The following is a 21198-nucleotide window of genomic DNA, read 5'->3' on the forward strand; positions in this document are numbered from 1 at the left end:
TCACCCGACCACATCTTGACTCACCACCGCAATCTTTTATCGTCGAGTCCTATTTTAATTGCTATCGCTTGTCTTTTCTCGTGATGAGCAACCATGATTCAGCACTGTGTAATGAAACATTCGCACAAGATGGTGGGACATGTTTTCAGTTGGTGCAAGAGAGAAGAGGAGAACAAACACCCTCGTTTCAGCCACAAGTGCCACATCATAGCGAAACAAACAGACTGCTATTGATCAGGGTGAGTCGGCGGTTTCATACCCAAAGTCTTCCTCATCCCCTCGTCTTGCACGAAGCCGTGGAGGCACGCCGGTGCCTCTCTAGAGGTGGCGCCGCTGTGCTTAAAAAATAAAGGCGACTCTAGCTTGCAGCCTCCGACCCAGGTGCAGTGTTTACTAGAATCCCGCTATGAGTCAGGGAGTTTCAAGATGACTTCTCTCGTCTTAACTGCTACTTGGAAGTAAAGTCATAATGTGTTCCCGCACGCCGACGCCGTCTTTAGCGTCATAATGACCGTATGTTATGGATGTTAACAGTGCACACGCTGCACTCGATGCCTGTTGTCTAAGAAGAGGTGCGGCAAAAGCCGGTTTTGCTTCTTTTTTTGTTGTTGTTGCAAAGGCTGTGGTGGAGGAGTATGCGAAAAATGCTTTCATGTGTCTTATCATCAGGAACAGCATGTGAACACCAGCTCCAATGCACGAGGACAAAAAAAAAAAAAACAGAATTTGTATTTAACTCTTATATGATATTTAGAGATCTGTAGTTACCTGACAAGCCTAGATTAAAAAACAGATAGCATACAGTACACTACTTTTCAGTTTCCTTCCCACTCAGAGAATGAAAGAGTGATTTAGTAAAGGAGGGTGAGAGTTAGAAGCTTCTTTCACAGAGAGAATGGACTCACTCCCTCTGCATCTCTAAGCAGACTGTCATCTCCGGTCACCATCAGGTTTTCCCTTGCCCCAGTGAACATTCAACGCTGTCGGTGAGTTTTCAGCTAAATTGAAAAAACCATCGACCGTTGATTGTACCCTGTGGCCGGGCTTTGTCACTCAGCGTCTCAAAAGCGGGGGGGGGGGTTAAGGAAAAACCTCATCCTGTCCACAATGCCTGTGTGACTCCTTGAAAAATCCACACGAAGAGCACCGCGTACGACCTTCACAAACGGAACCGGATGATACTCTCAGCTTCCCAAAGCAAAACAGCAAAGGTCACAATCAACATTCATTGCTGTCGGTGGGTTTAACTATGTGGAAGAGCTCACTGAACGATGAATGCAACTGTGTCCCAGATCTCATCCGAACGTCACAAGGAATAGCGTCACAATATGCTGATGATGGCGTTATTTATGCGTCTCTGCCGGTCTCCTCCCTAGTCCTCCCACCAACAACAGCCACACACAGTGTGAATTGACAGGCGGCTCAGATTGCATCTCGATCACGCTTGCTGAGGCATAGGGGCCCCGAGTCTGGCTACAGAAGAAAGATGATGCAAGAGATCGTTGGAAGAAAATGACCTTTAAAGAAAAATACACAGAGGATATGGTTTGTACCGCATCTAAGGTCTGATAAATAATTTCCTTTTTTTATAAACATTAAGTGAAAAATAAAGAGCAAGAATATGTTTAGTATGAATAGATGAATTCCACAATTAAAAGTGGGCTTTATTGGGGAACGAGGTTATTTAAAGTCAATTTTATCAGCCCCATTTTCAAAATAAGATTAACAACTAAGATGTTAATATGTTAAAACACCATAATGTTTTAAATGGAGTCTGGTAGAACAGTTTACCAGCTTTTAAATTATGCATGTCATTTTTACAACCAGCTGCTTCATATAATGTGGAATAAAATATAAACTGCATGTTATTTGATCAAATAAAGGTACCAGTTCAGCTTTCAATGATGTGTCGGGTCTTCCTTTGTTCCCTCATTCTTCTTTGGTTTGGATAGATAGATATCAGATAGATGTATAAGTGAATGGCAAATGTTATTTTGCCTATGATAGTGAAACTAATTATGAAACTTGGTATGAACAGTATTCTCAAATATGGTTCCCTGGGGCCAAGGGAGGAAACAGAAGAAGAGAGGAGGTTAAAATGGGTAGAAGTTAATGTGATGAATTAATAGTTAATCTAGTAGACACTGTCGACGCAGTACTATAGCTTACTTTAAATAGCTAGAGTTAAGTCAGATACTCGTACCTTAAAATTCATGAAGAAAAATTGACTATTCAATTATGTGAGGAAAAATAGTGCCATAATGTATTACACTATAATGTGTCAGAACATTTTTTATAGTAAAGTGAAGTCATAAAACCAGTAATATAGTACGTCATAAAGATCTCATAGCATAGAATGCAATGGAAATGTCATAAAATATGATATAGTTCCTCATAAAAATGTCATAGTATTTGATGTAATTTAAAAGGATATGCAATACATATGTATCTATAAGTAAATAAATAAGTGGAATAAAAAGATAATGGGCATAGAATTTGTCATAGTATAGAATGTCATGAAAATGTAATGAATACATCTTGATATTGTTTGAAAAATTCATATTGCAGTCCTGGACATCAGGCAAAAATGTCTGTATAGTAAAGGATGCCATGAGAAATTAAAAGAATGTCATAAACAAATCTCAGTATAGTATGACATAAAAGCGTTAAAGTGTGATAATATCATCTTTCATGAAAATACCATAAATCTTATAGTAAACCATACAAATGCCATGTGACTTTCTTTGAGATACTATTACTTTTTTCATCACCTCCAGCCATTTGTAACTGTCATGACAAATAGCTCAGTGCTATATAACTAAAATAAAATAAATAAGATGGAGAAGACACGATGCAGAAACAGGGTGATGAATTCAATTCCCACACAGGAGAGAGATTTTGAAACAACCCAAAGTTTTTGGGTTCCTTCCTACTATCCTTTTTTTTTAAACATGTTATACTATTACTTTTTTTTTACAACTTTTTTTCAACAAACTATAGACTTTTTAACAACTTTTTTCGACAAGCTATACTATGATTTTTTATTACTCTTTTCGACATGCTATACTGACTTTTTTCGATATACTATACTATGACTTTTTAATTACTATTATTAATTATTATTGAAATACTATAATGCATGTGGTCCCATGGAAGAAAAAAAATGAATTAATTCTTCTGTCCACTAGAGGGCCACCACAGACCGGGACATGAAAAGGAGTCACCCAGAAGTTCTGGTTTATGCGATATGTATTTTCTTTTTACTAAATTTACAAAAATACAAAAGTAAAGGACAAGGAAATACAGCAGTACAGTAGAAGTTATGCATGAATATACATGTGACTGATTCAATTTGACAATCAAACCCATCAGTATAGCTCACAATGAAGGTCTTTTTTTTTTTTTTTTTTTTTAATATCAAAACTGCAAGTGTGTCTGCACACCTAATCATTGTACTATTATTCATTTTATGGTTAATATATCATAGGTAATCCGTTTGTGACATTTATTTCATAAATAAAAGTAAATGCCACAGATCAGTCGTAGGGGTGTAAAAAATAGATTTATAATATACAAAATTAAAATGAATATTGATGCCTTGTGTTTGAAAGGAATAAATGTTTGAAGGCTCCCTGATCATGAGATGAGATTATGACTTTCATTGGCATTAATTTGACTAGCTAACACAATTGTGGAGAAGATGACACCACAATTGTTATGATTAACAGCTGTAACCCAATGATGTTGACTTATAATAACTAGTAACCTGCCAACTGATTTTAACAAGTGCCGATATACTACAGACAAACATAATCCATACAGTTTCTACCACATAACACTTCTAAAAAGAACCGTGTACATGCAAATGCTAACATGGTCAACATATCATCTTCTTGCCTGCAATGCTTTTTTTTTTTAACAATAGAAAAATTACACAAATACATTGGAAATCCAGCCACAAATATCACAATTTACACACACATTAACGATCTAAAGCTTTTCATTTCATTGTTGATTTATGCATTAAAACCTACAATGCTAATGCTAAAGATAATGCCAGTCACCTGCCTCTGCTAAACTTACAATCATATATATATATGTTTTTTTTTTTAACTCAAAACGGAAGTGATTATTTACCAGACTTCTTTTATAAAAGGTTGTGGATACATTTTAAAAATGAATTAGTGCTGCAGTAGTTGAGTAGAAACAGTGTCCGACTGGGAAGAATGTGTTTGGAAACTAACGTTGTCGTTCTAATGTGTTGAGACTCCTGAAAGACCCGTAGTCTCTCACATTTTGATTTCCATATCATGTTCAGTTTTATTTATAAATTATTCCAACCCGCAAGTTTTTTGTCGAATCATTATTTGTGTCACATCCAGGCAGATTTAAAGCAATGTAATGAGGAGATGCATCTCCAATCCACATAAAGCATAGATACAAAAATAAATCAGGCCACTGATGACGTATTAAACAAGTTTCCAAATGTAGAATCCTTAAGAAGACACAGTAAAAATGGAAGAAAAAGCAAAACGATCTCCACTGACTGTATATCACTGAGGGATGGAAACAGCTTTGGGGTCTTGATTTTGTAAACCCCACCCAACTCGAGTGCGAAATTGTTCAAAGAAGGATTGCTCCAGAAATAGTGGTATTAACCCCGCCCCCTCGCCGCCCTACAGTCGGGGGTCACTACCGTCTGATGTCTGCTGGTCTGAGCTGCCTCTCACCCTCGGCCAGGAAGATTTGCATGGCTCGGTAGAGCATGTGGACGCCGAGGTCCCGCTTCTTCTTCAGCTGCCAGTTGGACACCACGCCGTAAAAATCCCCTCGCTTACGATTGGTGAGCATCTTCAACCCTGGGACAGTTGGATAATTAAGGTTATTGACTTAAATGTCACCACGGACAAGCTCATTTAAAACACGTCTCACTCCATCTCGATTTTAGGAAGTTTGTCTTTGAGAAATCACATCTGCCGACATCCAGCCCTCACCGTGAGTTACTCTGTTTGGTGTCCTGCCCATTAACCATTCACTGCAGTCCTATTTCATCTCACTTTGCACATTACACAAGAACTGACATTAGACTGCACCTGTATTGAGCACCTTATCTGTACATATGCCTGATACTAGGGGTGGGTAAAAATATCGATACGGTAATATATCGCGATACTTTGCCGCCCAATACAATATTGATTTTTCAAATCCAAAGATCGATTACAAAAAAAAAAAAAGATTCATGTTTAGAAGCGTTGTGAATGCAGTACTTTATCCTTTTTCATTTTATTTACAATATTTATTGAATATAAAATAATAATATAGTGAATTTCATGGGAATTAATACATCTGATGTACATATACAGGTACTTATGTTTTCATCTTTATTTATATCGCAATATCATGATATTGTGATACGTATCTTATCGTGACCAAAGTATTGTGATGCGTATCGTATTGTGAGGTTCTTGCCAATACTCACCCCTACCTGATACGGTTTAAATTGTTTGTTTGTTTATCGTGTCTATATTTCTTGCATGTTTATCTGCTTGTATGTTTTATTTTCCCTTTCCCTGCTGCTGTAAACACCACAAATGTCCCCGTTGTGGGAATAATAAAGGATTATCTTATCTTATTACTTGGTTTTCCCCATGCTAGCAGCACACAGTATATCTAGTATGTTATCGTCTCCAAAATTACTCTTATAGTGGACATATCTTTATGGCATGCATTGTTGTTGTTTTTGGTGTTGAAAATTACACAAATATAAATTAAAAGCCTATGGAAAATAAATAAAGCCAATAAATTAACATGTCAAAGGGCCTTCGTGAGATTACAGGTACGATTGGCGCTTAAATGATGTCAGATCCACAGCAGATCGGGACAGGATTCAAATGGCCGATTACATCATTGTATACCACTCAACTGAGATAACTGGTGAGGAGTTTCACCTCTCCTTGTACTCACCGATGGCCTCCACCATGCAGGCCTCTCTTGTGAAAGCCTCCACTGGAATGACGTTCTGGAAACAATGCAGAGAGATGACACCCTGATCCGCACTCCACACCTGGAGGATGTGCTGCACTTTGGGGCACAGTTTCTGTCACGCACAGAAGAAAAGGGTTGGTGTTAGACACATTGTATTGTATGTATCTAATATACTGTATATAAATCAACCAAGACTGAGCAGTGTGTCCCTGCCTTACCTTGGACGTCTTGTCTCCTTTGAAGTACTCTAAAGCCTCGTACAGATGGCTGTAGGGGCGGGAGCGTTTCCCTTTGCCCACATAAAATATGGCGTGGATAAATGTCTGGAAACACTCGTGTGGAGTCATGGTGTGACTGCGGAACGGGAGGTTTTTTGTCACTCTGGCAGAGAAGAAAAACAAAGATCGTTTAGACTCGAGGAAACAAACAAGTCCTAAAGATACACCAGAACCGGAACCCTGCTTGATTTTACAGATTGTTGGTCCATGTGACCATTAAAATATTAGTATATTATTAGTTTATATTATCGTTTTATATATACAGCCCAACTGCAAAAGCAAATCCCAACAATTACAAATCAAAGCCACCTTTTCTATAATACAAGCAGTGGGTTGTAGAAATGATTTTCTTGAAAGAACAAGAACGGCATCATCTCGTCACATCAAGCAAAACATCTTTCCTCGAAGCGTTTGCAACAAGAAAGCAAAGAGAAAGACCGAGCGAGAGGAGGCAGCAGACCTCGGGTCGAGCAGCAGGTAGTTGAAGCTGGACTTGATGATGCCCTCCCTCCACTTTCTGTTCTGATCCGGTTGGTCGAACTGCTGGCACAAGGCCTGCTCGTCAGCCTGGCAATCCGGCAGCTCGAAGGTCCGCAGGGTCCGACGCAACTCTGGACTGTAACTTACATCTAACGAGAAATACAATGAGAGAACACAAGAAAATGCCTTGCTGTGTCAGTGCTTTAATCTTAATAATAAAGAGTAATAATAATAAAGAGTTTTACCTGTTTGTGGCTGGTCTGACTGCTGCTGGGGATGTGGTGATTGGGAGTCGGACTCCTGCAACAGGCGGCACAGCCTTCGCATGTAGGTGGGCCTCGTACGGCAGCTGATGGGGCCCGGGCTCTCCCCCAGCTGTAGCAGCCTGGACCTCAGCTCCTTGTCAGTCATCCCTCTGGCATCCGGCACCAGCGCGTCCTTGTGGCTTCCCTCCTTCTGTTGCACCATCTGGGGCTTCCGGTTCTCCTTTCCCACATTCATCGCGTCACTCTGCATGGAGCGCCAGTCGTAGAGGATGGTCTCCTCGCCGCTGCTGGTACTCATGCTGGACGTGAGCGAGGTGTCTGCCGTAGGCGGGACGTGGGTCTCGATCAGCTCGTGGCCCTGATCCGAATCGGTGTAGAGGTACTCCACCGGTTTGTCAAGATCCTGAATGAGCGGACGCCCTCCGGGGGTGAAAGACAGGTTGGCCAGGTGCTGTGGCCTGCGGCAGCCCGACAGCCGGCTCATGCTGAACCTGGGGGTGCATCCGGTGCCTGGAGTGCAAGGAGGGTCCGAATCTTCCCTGGACCTCCTCGGGGAGAAATAGGAAGCGCTGGATGAAGACGAGGCGGAGTCCAGCTGAGAGCTGTTCTCGGTAATCCAGACGTCCTCATTTTTGAGGCTATCTACTTTGTCTCTACCAGGAGCATCGTTCACGTTTTCCTTTGCCGTTGCCTCATCTGTACTCGTCAGATCATCGGTTAGAAAATCCGTGCCTTCGGCGAGATTGTGGCCCTGCATGGCCAGTATGATCTCTGCAAGGTTTCTTTCATAAGCATCCACTGAAGAGTCCTGGTTTTCCTCCAGTATTACAGTGTCAGACAAAGTCTGCGATACAGAAGCACCAACAGTAACGCTCCTGGAGAGGATGAGAGTGTCAGCTTGGCTACTGCTAGCACCCGAACCAGCTCTGAGGGTGCTGGACTGCGTGTCCTCGCAATAAGCAGGCAACGAGTCTCCTCCCGTGCCGTCCCCTGAATATGACGGCGTGTAATAATGCGCACGTGGCGAGCTGTAGAAGTCCTCACCGCTCACGGATCGGGGTGTCTGGCGGGGCGTTCGAACCGGAGTGGGGAGGGTCTCCTCGAACAGAGACGACGTGAAGAGGAGGCTCTCCGGGGTTCTGCCCATTCTCAGTGAGCAGCGACTCAACCTGGAGCGGGTCCTGCCCGTTACGAAGGGACTCGGGGTGAAGAGAAGGTTTTCCTGTAATGTCTCGCCTGCATCGTTCAACGGGGCGTCTGCCGCCGCCTGATCAACACTACATCCACTTTGAGGAGCCTTAAACAAATCATGATTTGGGTTTTCTTCAGACGACACTGGTACATTCTCTCCAGTTTCAGGTTTTCTATCTACCTGGGGTTCTGTTTGAACAGGTAGACGAGTCAGATTTTGCCCTGTGAATTTACAATCGGAGTCTGGAGAAAGATTCTCAGGAGAAGCTCCCTTTGGAGCGGGGGTTAAAAGATGTCTGGGGTGTATAGAAGCCTCCAGAGCACTGGTGTAATGGTCGCTCTCACAGCTACTATAATGACTGCTACCAGACCCGCTGCTGCTGCCTACATGGTAACCGGCTGGCTGCTCTTCTTTATCCACCGGAGCCTCTTTGACACGTTCACCCTCATCATCACTCTCTACCAAAGCACAGTGGCTGATGACCGTTTTCTCAACGTCCTCCTCCGTGCTCTCGCTGCTCTCCCTGCAAAAGACGTAAACGTGATCCGGCGACGTGACGTCGATGCCCTGCTTGTGCAAAACGGTGGCCATGCGTTCGGAATCCAGGAAGTCAGAGTACTCGGACATGTCAAACGGTAAGCTGCTGGTGCTCCGGACGCCATCGACACAAGGCAGCTGTTTGGGAGATTCGGGACTAAAAACGGGGAAATACTCATCTACGTCCCTGAAGCTGACGCTCTTGCGACCCACTTGTCTTGAGGGGAAGGCCGGCAGAGTGTCTCTTCTAGAGCGGGAGATGTTGCGAACGGTCGTAGCAGCGTGTTCGTCTGCCTTTGATGCAAACACGCTATCGTCAGTAAATAAATCATCCTCTTTAAGATCGGGCATTCCAGCTGCAGGTCCCACCGCAGACATGCGAGTGCTTGATAGGATGGAGGGACCTTCAGATTCCCAGTGTGAGGAGGAGGCACTGTTCCAGTTGTGGTTGTGCTGCCTCTTAGAGTCCATATCGTAAAGTCTGCTATATGATATTCCTCTGCAATCTGGCCTTCCATTAATGTTAGACAGGTTGAAAAATGAGGAGCGCCTCGTGCTGCTCAATGGGGCTTCACCGAAGTCACTCATCATAGAAGAGTGGGAACTGAAGCTGTAGTCGGATTCTGGGTAGCTGGACGTGTCCGTCTGGTCTGAATACACAGCTGAGGAGGAAAAGAAAGAAAGATAACCTACAAAAAGGTAATATTGCTACTAAAGTCCTCTTTTTTGTTGTTGTTGCTGCCACTCATGTTTATACACTGCCAGACAATTAAGCAGATGATGAGTCTTGTATTGTTTTTACTGAGAAAATAGTGACTGCTACTGTCACATTTTTGAGTAAATCAGGCACCGATGACAGTTTATGATGAAGTACTCTCTGTTTCTCTACATTTTCTAAGTTTGAGGATCACTACTGGTACAGCAGATGTGTCGCAAGGGATTTAGGGTAGAAATCTTCGACAGCAGAGTTACTGCAGGGTCCAAGAAATTATTTGATTCCAAACTTTTTTTCTTCCAAAAAAAAAAAAAAAAAAAAAAAATTTAGAAAAAAATCCACATTTACATGAAAACAACCTATAATAAATAAATATAAATTTTCCTATTTGTTAAATGTAATGTTGTGCAATTGTTGTGTAGAAATGCCAAAATATGTTCTGTAAATATGTCTGTCAACAATTATTATGTTAATGGCCTAGCATTGCATACATACATCATCTAAAAGTACTGTTATACATGGTACTATAGGCCGCACTACACATTATTACTGGCCCCGGCTTAATAAGCAACCCAATTTAACACTTAATATTAGTGTGCGATCACAAAGAATTGTAATATTACTATGATATGACAATCTGCTTGCAGCCAGCAATGTTAAACACTTGACTGAGTAAATAATGATTACTGTAATTGGACTGATTCACTTTACACTCAAGTTTTCAGATGAAGTGTTTTAAGTCACCCATAATAACACTTTCTTACAGTATTGGAATTGAGGCAGTTCGTCCTCTTCTGTGTCCACCGAGTTAAACTGGTACTCCTGAAGGAGCTGGGCACATTTTCGATTCTCCTGTTGCTCTGCAAGCTGCCCCGGTGTATTCCCATCCTGAATGAAATGAGATAACAGGTGTCAAACTGAAGCAAACATTAAAAGCCACACATGAGTAGATATCTTGTGCTGAAAACAATTCTAACGTTATCTTTAATGTTTGGGTCTCCTCCATTTATCAAGAGCAGCTTCAGGTTTTGATAACATCCCCACAGTGCAGCGATGTGAATAGGAGTCAATCCATCCGATGATCTGGGAGATAATAAGAGAAAACACAACGTTAAAAAACATTACATTGTTGTTGATGCTCAACAAATTTGAGTTGTGTCTATGTTTCAACATATTTCCAAATGTAGGAGGGTATTGGAAAAAAACGGAAAGTTGCAGCAGCTTTTGCAAAAAAGTCTGTGGAAGATTCATCACAAAGCTATACAGCCTTCATACTTGCTGATGACGCATTTATCAAACAGCTCAAGGGAAATTTCAGAGGAATTTCAAAAGCAATTTCAGGGGAAATGGGCTGTGTAGTTTTACAGACAGAGAAAGTGAATGAGAAACATTATGTAATGAGATGAGATGGAGATTGTTCTTATCACTGTGGTTTTAACTAGGACTGTCCTTGACTGAAAAAATGTATTAAAAAATAATAAAATGACACAAAAGCACAACTTTAAATCTTTTTTTTTTTAAAGAATTAAAAAACAACTAATTGACGAAAGAAATCTTAGTAAATTAAGACAAGAACAACTGTTTAGTCAACTGACTGTCTTTAGTCATTCAGTTGAGGAGGGACTAAGCCCTACTTTTAACCATACCTGATATTGGGGTCTGTTCCATGTTGCAGCAACATTTTCAAGCAGCGTGTGCTCTTCTCAGTCTCTTTGCCGGTGGCCAGGTGTATTGCAGCCACCCCTTTACTACCCAGCAGGTCAGGGCGAGCACCTTGTGAAAGAAGCAGCTGCACAGATCTGCAAAGGAGGAGAGATCTGTTAGAACCGGACGTGTATTTGTATTGCAGGATACAGTTTTACTGTCTTGAAAAGGGGAGTATGGTGTCCTGCAAAGATGTTGCATTATGGTCTCTGTATGTCAAGTTCCCATATTTATCATTTTCAGATGATGTAGACGAGTCAAATCAGGGCAAATGTATTTTTCCTCAGGGGGCTGGTTTGATCACTACATCATCAGATATCCTTTCTTTTGGAGTCTAACTAAGGTGTCACTGATGGCTGGTGCATTAATCATGGGGATAAAATACAACATGCACATACTGCACTGTTTAAGGGAAACAAACAGATGATGCACCTTCAAAATAGTTACGTTAAGGTCCTTTCGCCAACAAATATGGTCATCAAAAACCAAGCTATAAAAATGTTATAAATTATTATTATTATGAACCAGCATCCTAATCATACATATCAAGTATTAATGAATTTGTATTTTTTTTAAAAAACTTAAATTGCCAAGTTTTGTCCATTTTATGGTGTAAAATACAAAATAAATGATTTATTTTCAATATACTTCATGCAAACTGGATTATTTATGGTTTGATTATTGCAGCCTGGTATATGTGAATAATTAGCAGAACACACATAAACCCACAGGCCTCAAATGGAGCGGAAACATGAGAAGATGCATGTTTTATACTTTGTATTCGAGCAGGATCCAAAATAGTGATTTGAATGGGTTTCAATGTGCACATTTTTGTGCGTAGGGACATTCATTTTTCAATTATGTAAGTCTATTCACTATAATGCCACGTTTTTTTTATAACAGGCTAAAAGTTAAAAAAAACATGACATTTTTTTTCTTCCAAAAATGCACAACCTTGCATTAATCTTCAACAATATGCATGAAAAAATGATAACATATACTACAAATGAAAAACACAAAAAAGTGCATCTTTAATGCTGCTGGATGTTTTCTAGACAATAGACATCAAACAGGAAAACTAATATCAGTTAACAGTTCTGTGCTGTGAGGCCTTCACGGACACTAATCACGTACGGACAATTGATTGACTTACAATTAAGCAATTATTGAGGAAAAACAAACCATTTTCATTCATACACTCTCAATTTACTGACACTAGTGTATCAGGAACATGGGTTACGTTAACATTTTGCAAAATGTCTAGCTACGTACACAAACGGATGTGAGAGCCGTCGCATCTTAATAACACACACACACACACACACACACACACACATGCATGCATGTCTGGACAAAACAAAGAGATAAAGGGGGGTTAAAAATCACCTCGGGTCTCCATCGTTCACAGCTTTACACAGTTGACTTTCGAGCCTCCTCGTCTTTCGATCCATGACCAACTCTGCCCGTTTATAAAGTATCGACGATCGTGTATCAGCATATTCCGGATCGGTCCGTGGATAATCTTTTAATGGAAGCTAGCTAGAGATAGCTACGACCGAGAAACAAATACAATGCCTGCTCACGTCGAACTACGTGTTTTTTATATGCAGTTGAGGTCAGCAGACATCGTGTTTTCTCCTTCGCCGTGTCCTTTACATACTTGCAGAGGTGTGGCGTTGTTGTTTCCAACCTCCAAAGACCCGTTATCTACCACGTAATCTTAGTTTTCCAGAGCTCGCACGACTATTTACTTCATTGAAAATTCCCTCCATTCTGGCAGCGAGCGGAAGTCCCGCCCCTTCGGCGTCTCCGATTGGACAACGCTTAGAGCCAGTTTCTGTACGTGCTACGTCATCTCTTTTATTTTGTTAAAGACTCCGCTATTATTGATCTTACCCTGACGTCAAACGATTTCAATGCTATATTAGATTTACTTTATCTTCACTTATTGGACTTGTTTTTCTTCCTCTCTCCCTATATATAATATATATATATATATATCAAAATGTTTATATACATGTTATTATACACATATTATTATATACATATTATTATTTTTTTACAAATATATATAAATTATATTTATTTATATATATATACATTTAAATATACATTTAAATTAAATATATATATATAATTTATATATATATCACTCCCAAGTGGTATTCAGGTTACGTCATTGCAATTTCTTCCAGAATTGTTATGTGGTAAGCAAATATCTAATTTAAATAGATTTATTACATTTCAGAAGCAAAACGCCTTTGAGGCCCCTATTTTAACAGTTTATTTTAAAGTTTACTCTCAAGTATACAGTCTTTTTTTATTCCTAATTTACATAATATTTTACACTTATATAACATGAGTTTGACTATTAGAGATAGACCTATACAATTGGTAATTTCTGACTGGGATGAGAAGGATTTGAATGTAGGACAGGGACAGACACCTAATGAGCTTTTGTAAGAATAAATAAAACACGAGGGTTTACAATGTTGTTCTCTCATATCATGAGAAAATGTTTCTAATAAAAAATACTGATAAAATAATTACAACAACATTTTCAATGGCGTGTTACAAGCCAGCAATAATAACACTTTTCTCAACCAATCAATCAGTCAATCAATCAAGAGCTTGACTGTCATTATCATTGTCGTGATTAAGAAACTGTGGCTCCAAAAATGGCAGTGAGCTCAAAGCCCAAAGGAAAGCCATCTCAGACCGAGCCGAGGGAGAGGAGAAGGAGGCCCACCAGGAGGAGCAGCAGGCTTCGGTGAATGGATCCAGCTTGGTTGGGCAGCTTGCACCCCTCGTAGGGCTCCAGACAGGCAGCGTAGGCCATGACGTGGGCCACATAGTTCTGCTCCTGGACCCCGTGGAAAAGGTGTGACATGGGACCTTTGGCAAAGATGGCTACATCCTCTATGCCGTGGGTCTCGGAGTCGAGGGGGACGGGCGCCTGCTGAAGGTAATCTGTATCCGCTGTGGAAGAATGGGACAAAGGAGAATTATAGTAGCTGTATCGGAGTCAGATCTTTGACAAAGTATCTACGAAAACATTTTATAATTTGTTGTAAACAATCAGTCACAACATAAGGCAAATTAAAGTATATTGCATATCTAGGCCTACATATTGCATGTCGTTTTTTGACAGGCTGCTTTATTTGCCTATCGAACCAGTCTACATGTTCATAGGATGATAATGTTAGGGTATTTTACATTTCATGTCATGCTTATAATATAAAACAATAATATATAACAGTTATTATGTTGGTATTAAAGAGTTCTTCTGTTTTTGTTTGAGCCTGGAAACATGATCTGAGACATCTGCTGTGATCCTCTTATACCTCAAAATATTTTTGCATATATATATATGTTCTTCTTTGTGCCTCTACAATATACTGTTACACCACAAGATGGAGATACTGAATAACTTTTTTTTATTAGTGTAATCTGTAATCTCAGTGTAATCTTACATGATATTGTCAGATTCATATCTGGGCGAGTTTCATTCCGGTATCCCGGTCCATTTCCATACACGGCAGTGGTAAAGTGTTTCTTGTCCTCAGCTAGTGAGCGAGACAGCCCTGTAAATCAAATTGGTATCGACAGGATTGTTAAAGAAAATTGGAATATCATCAAATGTACAGCAGCTCAACTCTTATCAAGAGTGCACTTTACCTAAAACAGGGTTTCCTCTGAAAGAATATCCTCCAAAGGCAAAGACGTGAGAGTGGTCAGCAGTGACGATAGTCAGCGTGTCCTCCTCTTTGGTGAGTTCAGCTGCTCGCCCGACCGCCTTGTCTAACTCAACAGCCTCATACAGAGCTCGTTTGGCGTTCCCTCTGTGGTGACCATGGTCAATTCTTCCACTTAAAGTCCAACAGAAAGTAATTCACAAATAAGCATGAGCTGAGTATTATGTCATATTAGTAATTATGTTTTTTTATTTGTATTATTCTGATTGATGTTCTACGACTATTAGGGCCACTGTAAGAAAAAGAAAACAAAAAACGGAGCCGAGAGAGGTGGGCAATATTCAGAGAAAAAAAGTTGCAAAAATGCTACTTTAAAACAAAGTAAAATAAAGGAGAAGATTTGCAACTTTATTACAATGCTAACAACCAGCATTTATGCTAGCTAACTTCCCATGAATGTACGCATTTTTTTTTTTTTTTGAATTAATATATATCACAATGTGTGACAACGCCTGGTGATGGCTGTTGGTTATTTTTGGTTTTATTTATGTGAGGCCAAATTGTCATCTTATGTTTGTTTATTGATCAGGGTGGTTGGGCTAAGATGCTAGTGGTCGCTTTCACTTGTTGTCATAGCAACGGCAAAAATCCGGTCAAGCAACCCGTTTACTTCTTCTACGACAATCACACATTGTGATGTATTAATTAGAAAAATAAATGTGTACATTAATGGGAAGTTAGCTAGCATAAAGGCCGGATGTTAGCATCGTAATAAAGTAGCAAATTTACGGCTTTTTTTCTCTGAATATTGCCCACCCCTCTCAACTCCATTTTTTCCCCTACAGTGGCCCATATGCCATCGCAATGTTCCATGTATTTAGTTTGACTTCCCTTTTAAAAATCATATATCCTCTATTTCAAATGTGGACAAAGGTTTTGACTTTCAATCATTTGAAGTATTGTTAAACTTTTAACAGATAATTGATGGTGTAACAGGGACAGCTGTACCATTGTTTGCTGTCTGGGGAGTATGCATAGAAAACAGTTACACTTATCTTCCACAAAGAGGTAAAATCCCTTTGGGTTCTTGCTGAGAATTTGAATTGCTTTCTCCATCATCTGCGTAAGGTTGGGGTCCATGGACGGATCACGGTCCAACTCATAGCGACAGTCTTTTGGCTCAAAGAGGCCTAAATGCAGAAAAAGTAATTTTATTAAATGTTTTTAAAACATGTAAGGCAGTGTAAGTGCCACACATGTGCACACATTGAGCTTTTCTGAAAAAAAACAACTTGTGTTATGGCTCTAAATTGCAAATAAATTGAGGCTTAAAAGAAGAACATGCTTTTTCATCAAGATCCTGTTTGATCACCCTCATATTCCCAAGTACAGCTTAGGCAAACCTATAGTGTTTTATTTGAAAAGTCTTCTGAATGTTTCATCGATTGTCATAACAGTGAATAAAAAAGATCTTCTTACCCATCAGGAAGTCTGTATTTGCAGGATCGACAGCATCAAACTGACTTTTGTTCCACACGTACTTAGCATTCTGTAAGTAATGAGTAAAAAAAAACACAAATTAATTGGAAAATTTGTAAATTACTAATTTAAAAATTTAGCTAGAGGGACCGTTTACCTTTTTGTTTTTTAACCACTCCGCAACAAGATCTTGTCCATCATCTCGGTCTCCACGATACGTTGGGTACTCTGGGTCGCGCGTGGTTCTTGGAAACATGTACTGACGACCTCCACCAAGAATGACCTAGATGTTGACAGTTTATATTTCATATGCATTTTAAGCTTTTGTATTCCAGAATGATAGCCTTTGGTTTACTTGGCATGTGTTTCAAGCAACTATTATTTGGAATGCTAATATAGGCACATTGCATTGAGTGGTAATCGTCAAATATCTTGTCAGTGATCAAATTGTTGAATTTATATGGCTTCATAATGATTGGGTTAATTTTGTCAAGTAAGTTGAAAAAAAAAATAGGCTTGCTGTTTGGTCTTGTCTCACTCGACAGGTTCATATTCATAGTCACAGGTATGAATTCTCTGAGTCTAGCGTTGCTACAGAAACTCCAATATACTTACATTTATCTCTGTATTATGAATTAGCTGGTAAGCAATGTCACGGCAGCCATTTTCGATCGCCTCGGTGGTGAGGTCGGAGTCGGAGTACCAACCACGGTTGGCGCTGTGAGCGTATTGTGCGGCGGGAGAGGCATGCTGCACTCTGGTTGTCGTGACAATTCCCACAGACTTTCCTGCAAACACACAGAGCCGCTGTGGTTCAAATTGTACACATTTTTATATTGTTTGTATTGACACAGATAAACAGGGTCGCCCATAAAGTTGGAATATTTTGCAAATGTCTTGTCTTTTATAATTGTGACACATGTATTCATTGCACCTGGTCAAAAGTGGTTTCTGATGCATTTAAATAGGAATAAACAGAGGATTGTGTCTGAAAACAATATATTCCAACTTTATGGTTTTGTGGGAAAGATCCAAATTCCACTGAAGATAAACTATGTTCATTTTGTATTTGGATACAGAGCCAGGCAGGCAGGCACACGCACACGCACACACACACGCACACACACACACACACACACACACACACGTAAATGTCCAAAACAATATCAGAGCAGATGTGCTGTAAGTCAGAGTCTAAATGAAACCAGCATAAAGTAAAGCCTCGTAAACCTGAACCTACCTGCTTTCTTGGCGCGGTGCAGAACTGAATCGACGTGGTTCCCGTAGCTAGAACTACAGTTGTACCTCTCGGTGGCAGCCGTGACACCCAGGGTGCCATAGTTGGCCTTCACGCCACATGAGAAAGCCGTGCCTGTGCCGGCGCTGTCTGGCATCTGCTGATCCACGTTGTACGTCTGCAGGGGACCAAATATACGTACACTGAGATTAAATCGTCAGACTAGGTGGGCATGTACATGTACTTTCAGCTCATACAAGCAATACACTCTTCAGCAATTCCAAGATTCCAATCATGTCTTTGACAATGGTTCGTTATTATACTAAATACAAACTATTTAAATGGCATCAGTTCAGGGCTCTGCATATTCATGATGACAACGGTGCCTGTATTTTATGGAATTTGATTAAATAGGCCGTGTGTTACAAGTCAAGAGTCAGAAATGAATAAGTAGGCTATTGTGTCACGATTAAAACAACAGCCTTTTCAGCCAGTCTGTTCACATTCAAACTAAAAACTTTCTCCATTTTCAGCAAAACATATACATATTTTTTTATTGCTAGCTTGTGATTGTGGTACGGAAGTACAAACTTTATTCTGAGCAGCACACCTCACTGTTTCACATCAAACCATTATGCAGTCAAGGTTGTTGATTTCTAATCAATTCGCTCCTTGGCAACCCTTTTAGGAGGAGGAGGAGGAGGCCTGTAATGAATCATCACTTTGAGAATAAATAACTTATCCTGCTAACTACGAAGAAAGGGAATCCAAATTGTCCAACCCGTGTAATATGAATAATGTAAAAATTAAATGTAATTAGTTGTTTGTATTGTTGTATCACTTTTATTTACATGTATACAGTATAACTAATATATGTACATATATGTATTGTAATTTACTCTATTTTATCATATCATTAGTTTTTTGTATTTCTCTTCTTTATTTATTTATTTTTTTACAAATTTATTTTTTGTCAATTTGGGTTAATCTCCGTTAATCTTTTTGATTTTATTTATTTATTTTCTGAGGTCCAATGTAAGGGAATGCTCTGTTGTGTTTTTTTTTGTTTTTTTTTTTAAAGGGAAAAAAGAAAAAAAAAGAAATCATTGTCAGTGTAACAATTCAATACATATACAAATACTACAAGGACAATGGGCTATACATTCTAAGAATGTGAGTTCCTACTCTCCTATGTAGCAGTGAGGCTGACCTTTGACAGCGCCAGGTGAGTGAAGGTATCCATGACCAGACTGGTCTCCTCCCCAGAATGTCCTGCCAACTGGCCTTTGAGGATCCGGGCAGCAGTCACCGTCGGTACCCCCATACCTGGAAGCAGGTGGAAACACACCTGAGCATAGATAGATAACACGGGCCAGGCAGGCACAGGGCCGCCATTGTGTGCTCCGTGGACCTCATAAGGCTCAGCTGACGTGAAAGTTTAAGAGGCGGTGAAAGACATCTGAGTTATTTACATCATGAACACTGGAGAATGTGCCATGCAAATACAGTGTTATTTCACATTTCTATACTCCTACCTCTGTCCCATCTGTTTTACCTGCAGTTTTTGCGTTATTTAAGGTCCCCATTGCATTAATCACGAATCACAAATTAACAGTATTTAAACATTGAGCTGCAAAATGTTGAATTTCGGTCATTAATGTCACTTATTGTTGACTAAATGTAACTGATCAATCCCAAATAATGATGAAATCTTAAATGTGCTGCTATCAAGTACGTGGGTTGGGGTGGAGACAATAACCATAAATGATGATTGATGATGATGATTCTGCACACATGACATCTATTGCACTCAGGGTTCCATACTCAATTGCTCCCCCTAAAGTCTTTTTTTTTTGGTGTCCAGATCAGTTAAGGACACATGGTAATAGCTACACACACAGTGTCCACTGTGGTTTAACCTCAGTTTATTTTGTTATGCTTAGTTTTCCAAGCAGTAATAACTGCTAGTGATCAGATGTCAACATGAATCTCCTTCAATAAACCCAATGCTTTCTGGGGGTCATATAGTCCATTTTGGTGTGCCTTGCATTCTCTCTCGCTTAAACACTTAAAATAATGACAAGACGAGGCTTCTTCTCATACAAACACAACTTAAAGGAACCTACTATAAACTCACCGTCCCCGAGGAAGAGGATGACGTTCTTGGCTTTTCCAAGATTAGGCTTAACATTTATTGCAGTCCGAAGAGCCTCTTCCGCTTTGTCGTTCCAGTAGCTGGCATGGAGCTCTTGCTCTTTAAGCAAGAAAAATAGTGATAGTTTTCATTCACAATCAGAAGAGTCACAATAACAGGTGTATGAACACCCGTTCTCACATCACTGCCATTTCAAAAGAGGAATAAAGTCATAAAGGACGGGCAAAGATACCATTAAGATGAAAGAGGAAAAAGAACAAAAGGCAGATTATCTGACCTTGTTGAGTCATGTGAGTCTGTTATATATTACAAGGTTATAACAGAGTAAAAGTAAGAAGAGTAATACAACTATTATTCTTCTCTTGCACATATAAATTGTTTTCTCTCGTACTGCAAAAAGGCCTTTACGTTTTCCTTGAAATCCAGTTGTAAAAGTCCAACGTGTCATCTGAAAGTATTCTTAGTTTCTCAAGAAACCTCTTGTTTTTGTTTTTTTCTTGTCTAACAGCAGCAATATGTAACATATCCTTACCTGAAAAAGACAAAGTCCATTGCACTGAAATGAAAATCAATAATCCAGTGAAAATGAGTTTATGTATTCTGGCCATGGTGTTGACTATATGTGAATTAAAAAAGCCCAGGGTTGCACGTGTCCTTTATAGCTGCAGTCCGGGAGCAAAGAGCACACGGAGGAGCCTATCAACACGAGCCAGAAATTGCTCCACTCACAAATCTTTATTTGTTTGACGGCACAATAAATGTAAGAAAATGTCCACGAGGTTTAATAATCATCGATCTTAACTGCGATCTAATGAACCCATTATCTATTTTTTTGTTTATGTGTTTATTAGTTCAGGGAAGGTCAGCTAGATGTAATACAGAATAACCAGAAGCAAATTTGCACAATATTGTCTTACAGCCACCATAAATCATCATGTAAGGATGATGATGATAATCATGGTGCTTTATGGCACTTAATCAGGAACGAATTACATGGCTGTTTTTACATGTAGACCCGAGGACAAATAACATCCAACACCTGCTTAATTAAAAGAGTTTCCTAACAGAGCGACCATTTACTTGGACTTGTGGCAGAAGTGTGTGTATGTACAGGTGGGTCTACATCTGCGGGATGTTTTTCAGTGGTACAGTAAAACAGTCGTCAGCAGCCTGACGGCTCTTGTGGTTTAGGTAGATCATCCCAAGGTCATAGCTTTTCTTCTGTCCCAGCATTTAAATATATTACATCAAAGGAAAAATCCAACAAAATCATTCAAGTATAAGACAATGTGCATGAGTTGGAAACAGCTTTTACATGGATTCTATTAGATACTTAAGGCGAGTCCACACCGGAAGAACTGCCCGACTCGCGTCGGTAAATGAAGTCGGGCTACTTAATATGGCCGACTCGAACAACGACATGGGCGGTTCACACCTACGGAATTACAGCTGACGCCATACGTTCCGCGCTTGCG

The 21198-nt window shown here is 39.9% G+C and overlaps 3 protein-coding genes across 3 annotated transcripts in view; all 3 read right to left on the minus strand.

Moving 5' to 3' along the window:
* The window catches only part of nr5a2 (nuclear receptor subfamily 5, group A, member 2), a 195852-nt gene extending 189102 nt beyond the window's left edge, over positions 1-6750 (minus strand). The window contains exon 1 of the mRNA XM_084012269.1: positions 6746-6750. The gene's annotated coding sequence lies outside the window, so the exon portion shown is untranslated. The remainder of the gene's footprint in view (positions 1-6745) is intronic.
* LOC311015157 (uncharacterized protein) lies at positions 3169-12912 on the minus strand. Its single transcript, XM_084012264.1, has 9 exons — positions 12544-12912; positions 11100-11252; positions 10431-10536; positions 10218-10341; positions 6989-9400; positions 6724-6892; positions 6204-6366; positions 5965-6097; positions 3169-4859 (listed from the first exon to the last, which is right to left on the minus strand). Exons 1-9 carry the CDS (start codon positions 12606-12608, stop codon positions 4693-4695), a joined length of 3492 nt encoding a protein of 1163 aa, XP_083868390.1. The 5' UTR covers positions 12609-12912; the 3' UTR covers positions 3169-4692.
* A 958-nt stretch (positions 12913-13870) lies between these two features.
* LOC311015162 (alkaline phosphatase-like) lies at positions 13871-20331 on the minus strand (the record flags this gene model as incomplete). The annotated part of the gene is made up of 11 exons (XM_084012270.1): positions 13871-14136; positions 14631-14741; positions 14836-15026; positions 15904-16042; positions 16332-16401; positions 16489-16614; positions 16947-17119; positions 17572-17746; positions 18779-18894; positions 19706-19822; positions 20256-20331. 11 exons carry the CDS (start codon positions 20329-20331, stop codon positions 13871-13873), a joined length of 1560 nt encoding a protein of 519 aa, XP_083868396.1.
* Positions 20332-21198: the final 867 nt, after the last annotated feature.

Source organism: Eutrigla gurnardus (genome assembly GCF_963514095.1).
Source record: "Eutrigla gurnardus genome assembly, chromosome: 6".
NCBI lineage: Eukaryota > Metazoa > Chordata > Actinopteri > Perciformes > Triglidae > Eutrigla > Eutrigla gurnardus.

What these genes read in the sequence shown, in the direction of transcription:
- LOC311015157 (XM_084012264.1), bottom strand. Translation starts at nt 12,608, where the DNA reads ATGGATCGAAAGACGAGGAGGCTCGAAAGTCAACTGTGTAAAGCTGTG. An exon ending in GTCAGACCAGCCACAAACAG is followed by an intron (nt 6,893 to 6,988) that starts GTAAAACTCTTT and finishes ATTTCTCGTTAG; the next exon opens with ATGTAAGTTACAGTCCAGAG. An exon ending in AAGGAGACAAGACGTCCAAG is followed by an intron (nt 6,098 to 6,203) that starts GTAAGGCAGGGA and finishes TGTGCGTGACAG; the next exon opens with AAACTGTGCCCCAAAGTGCA.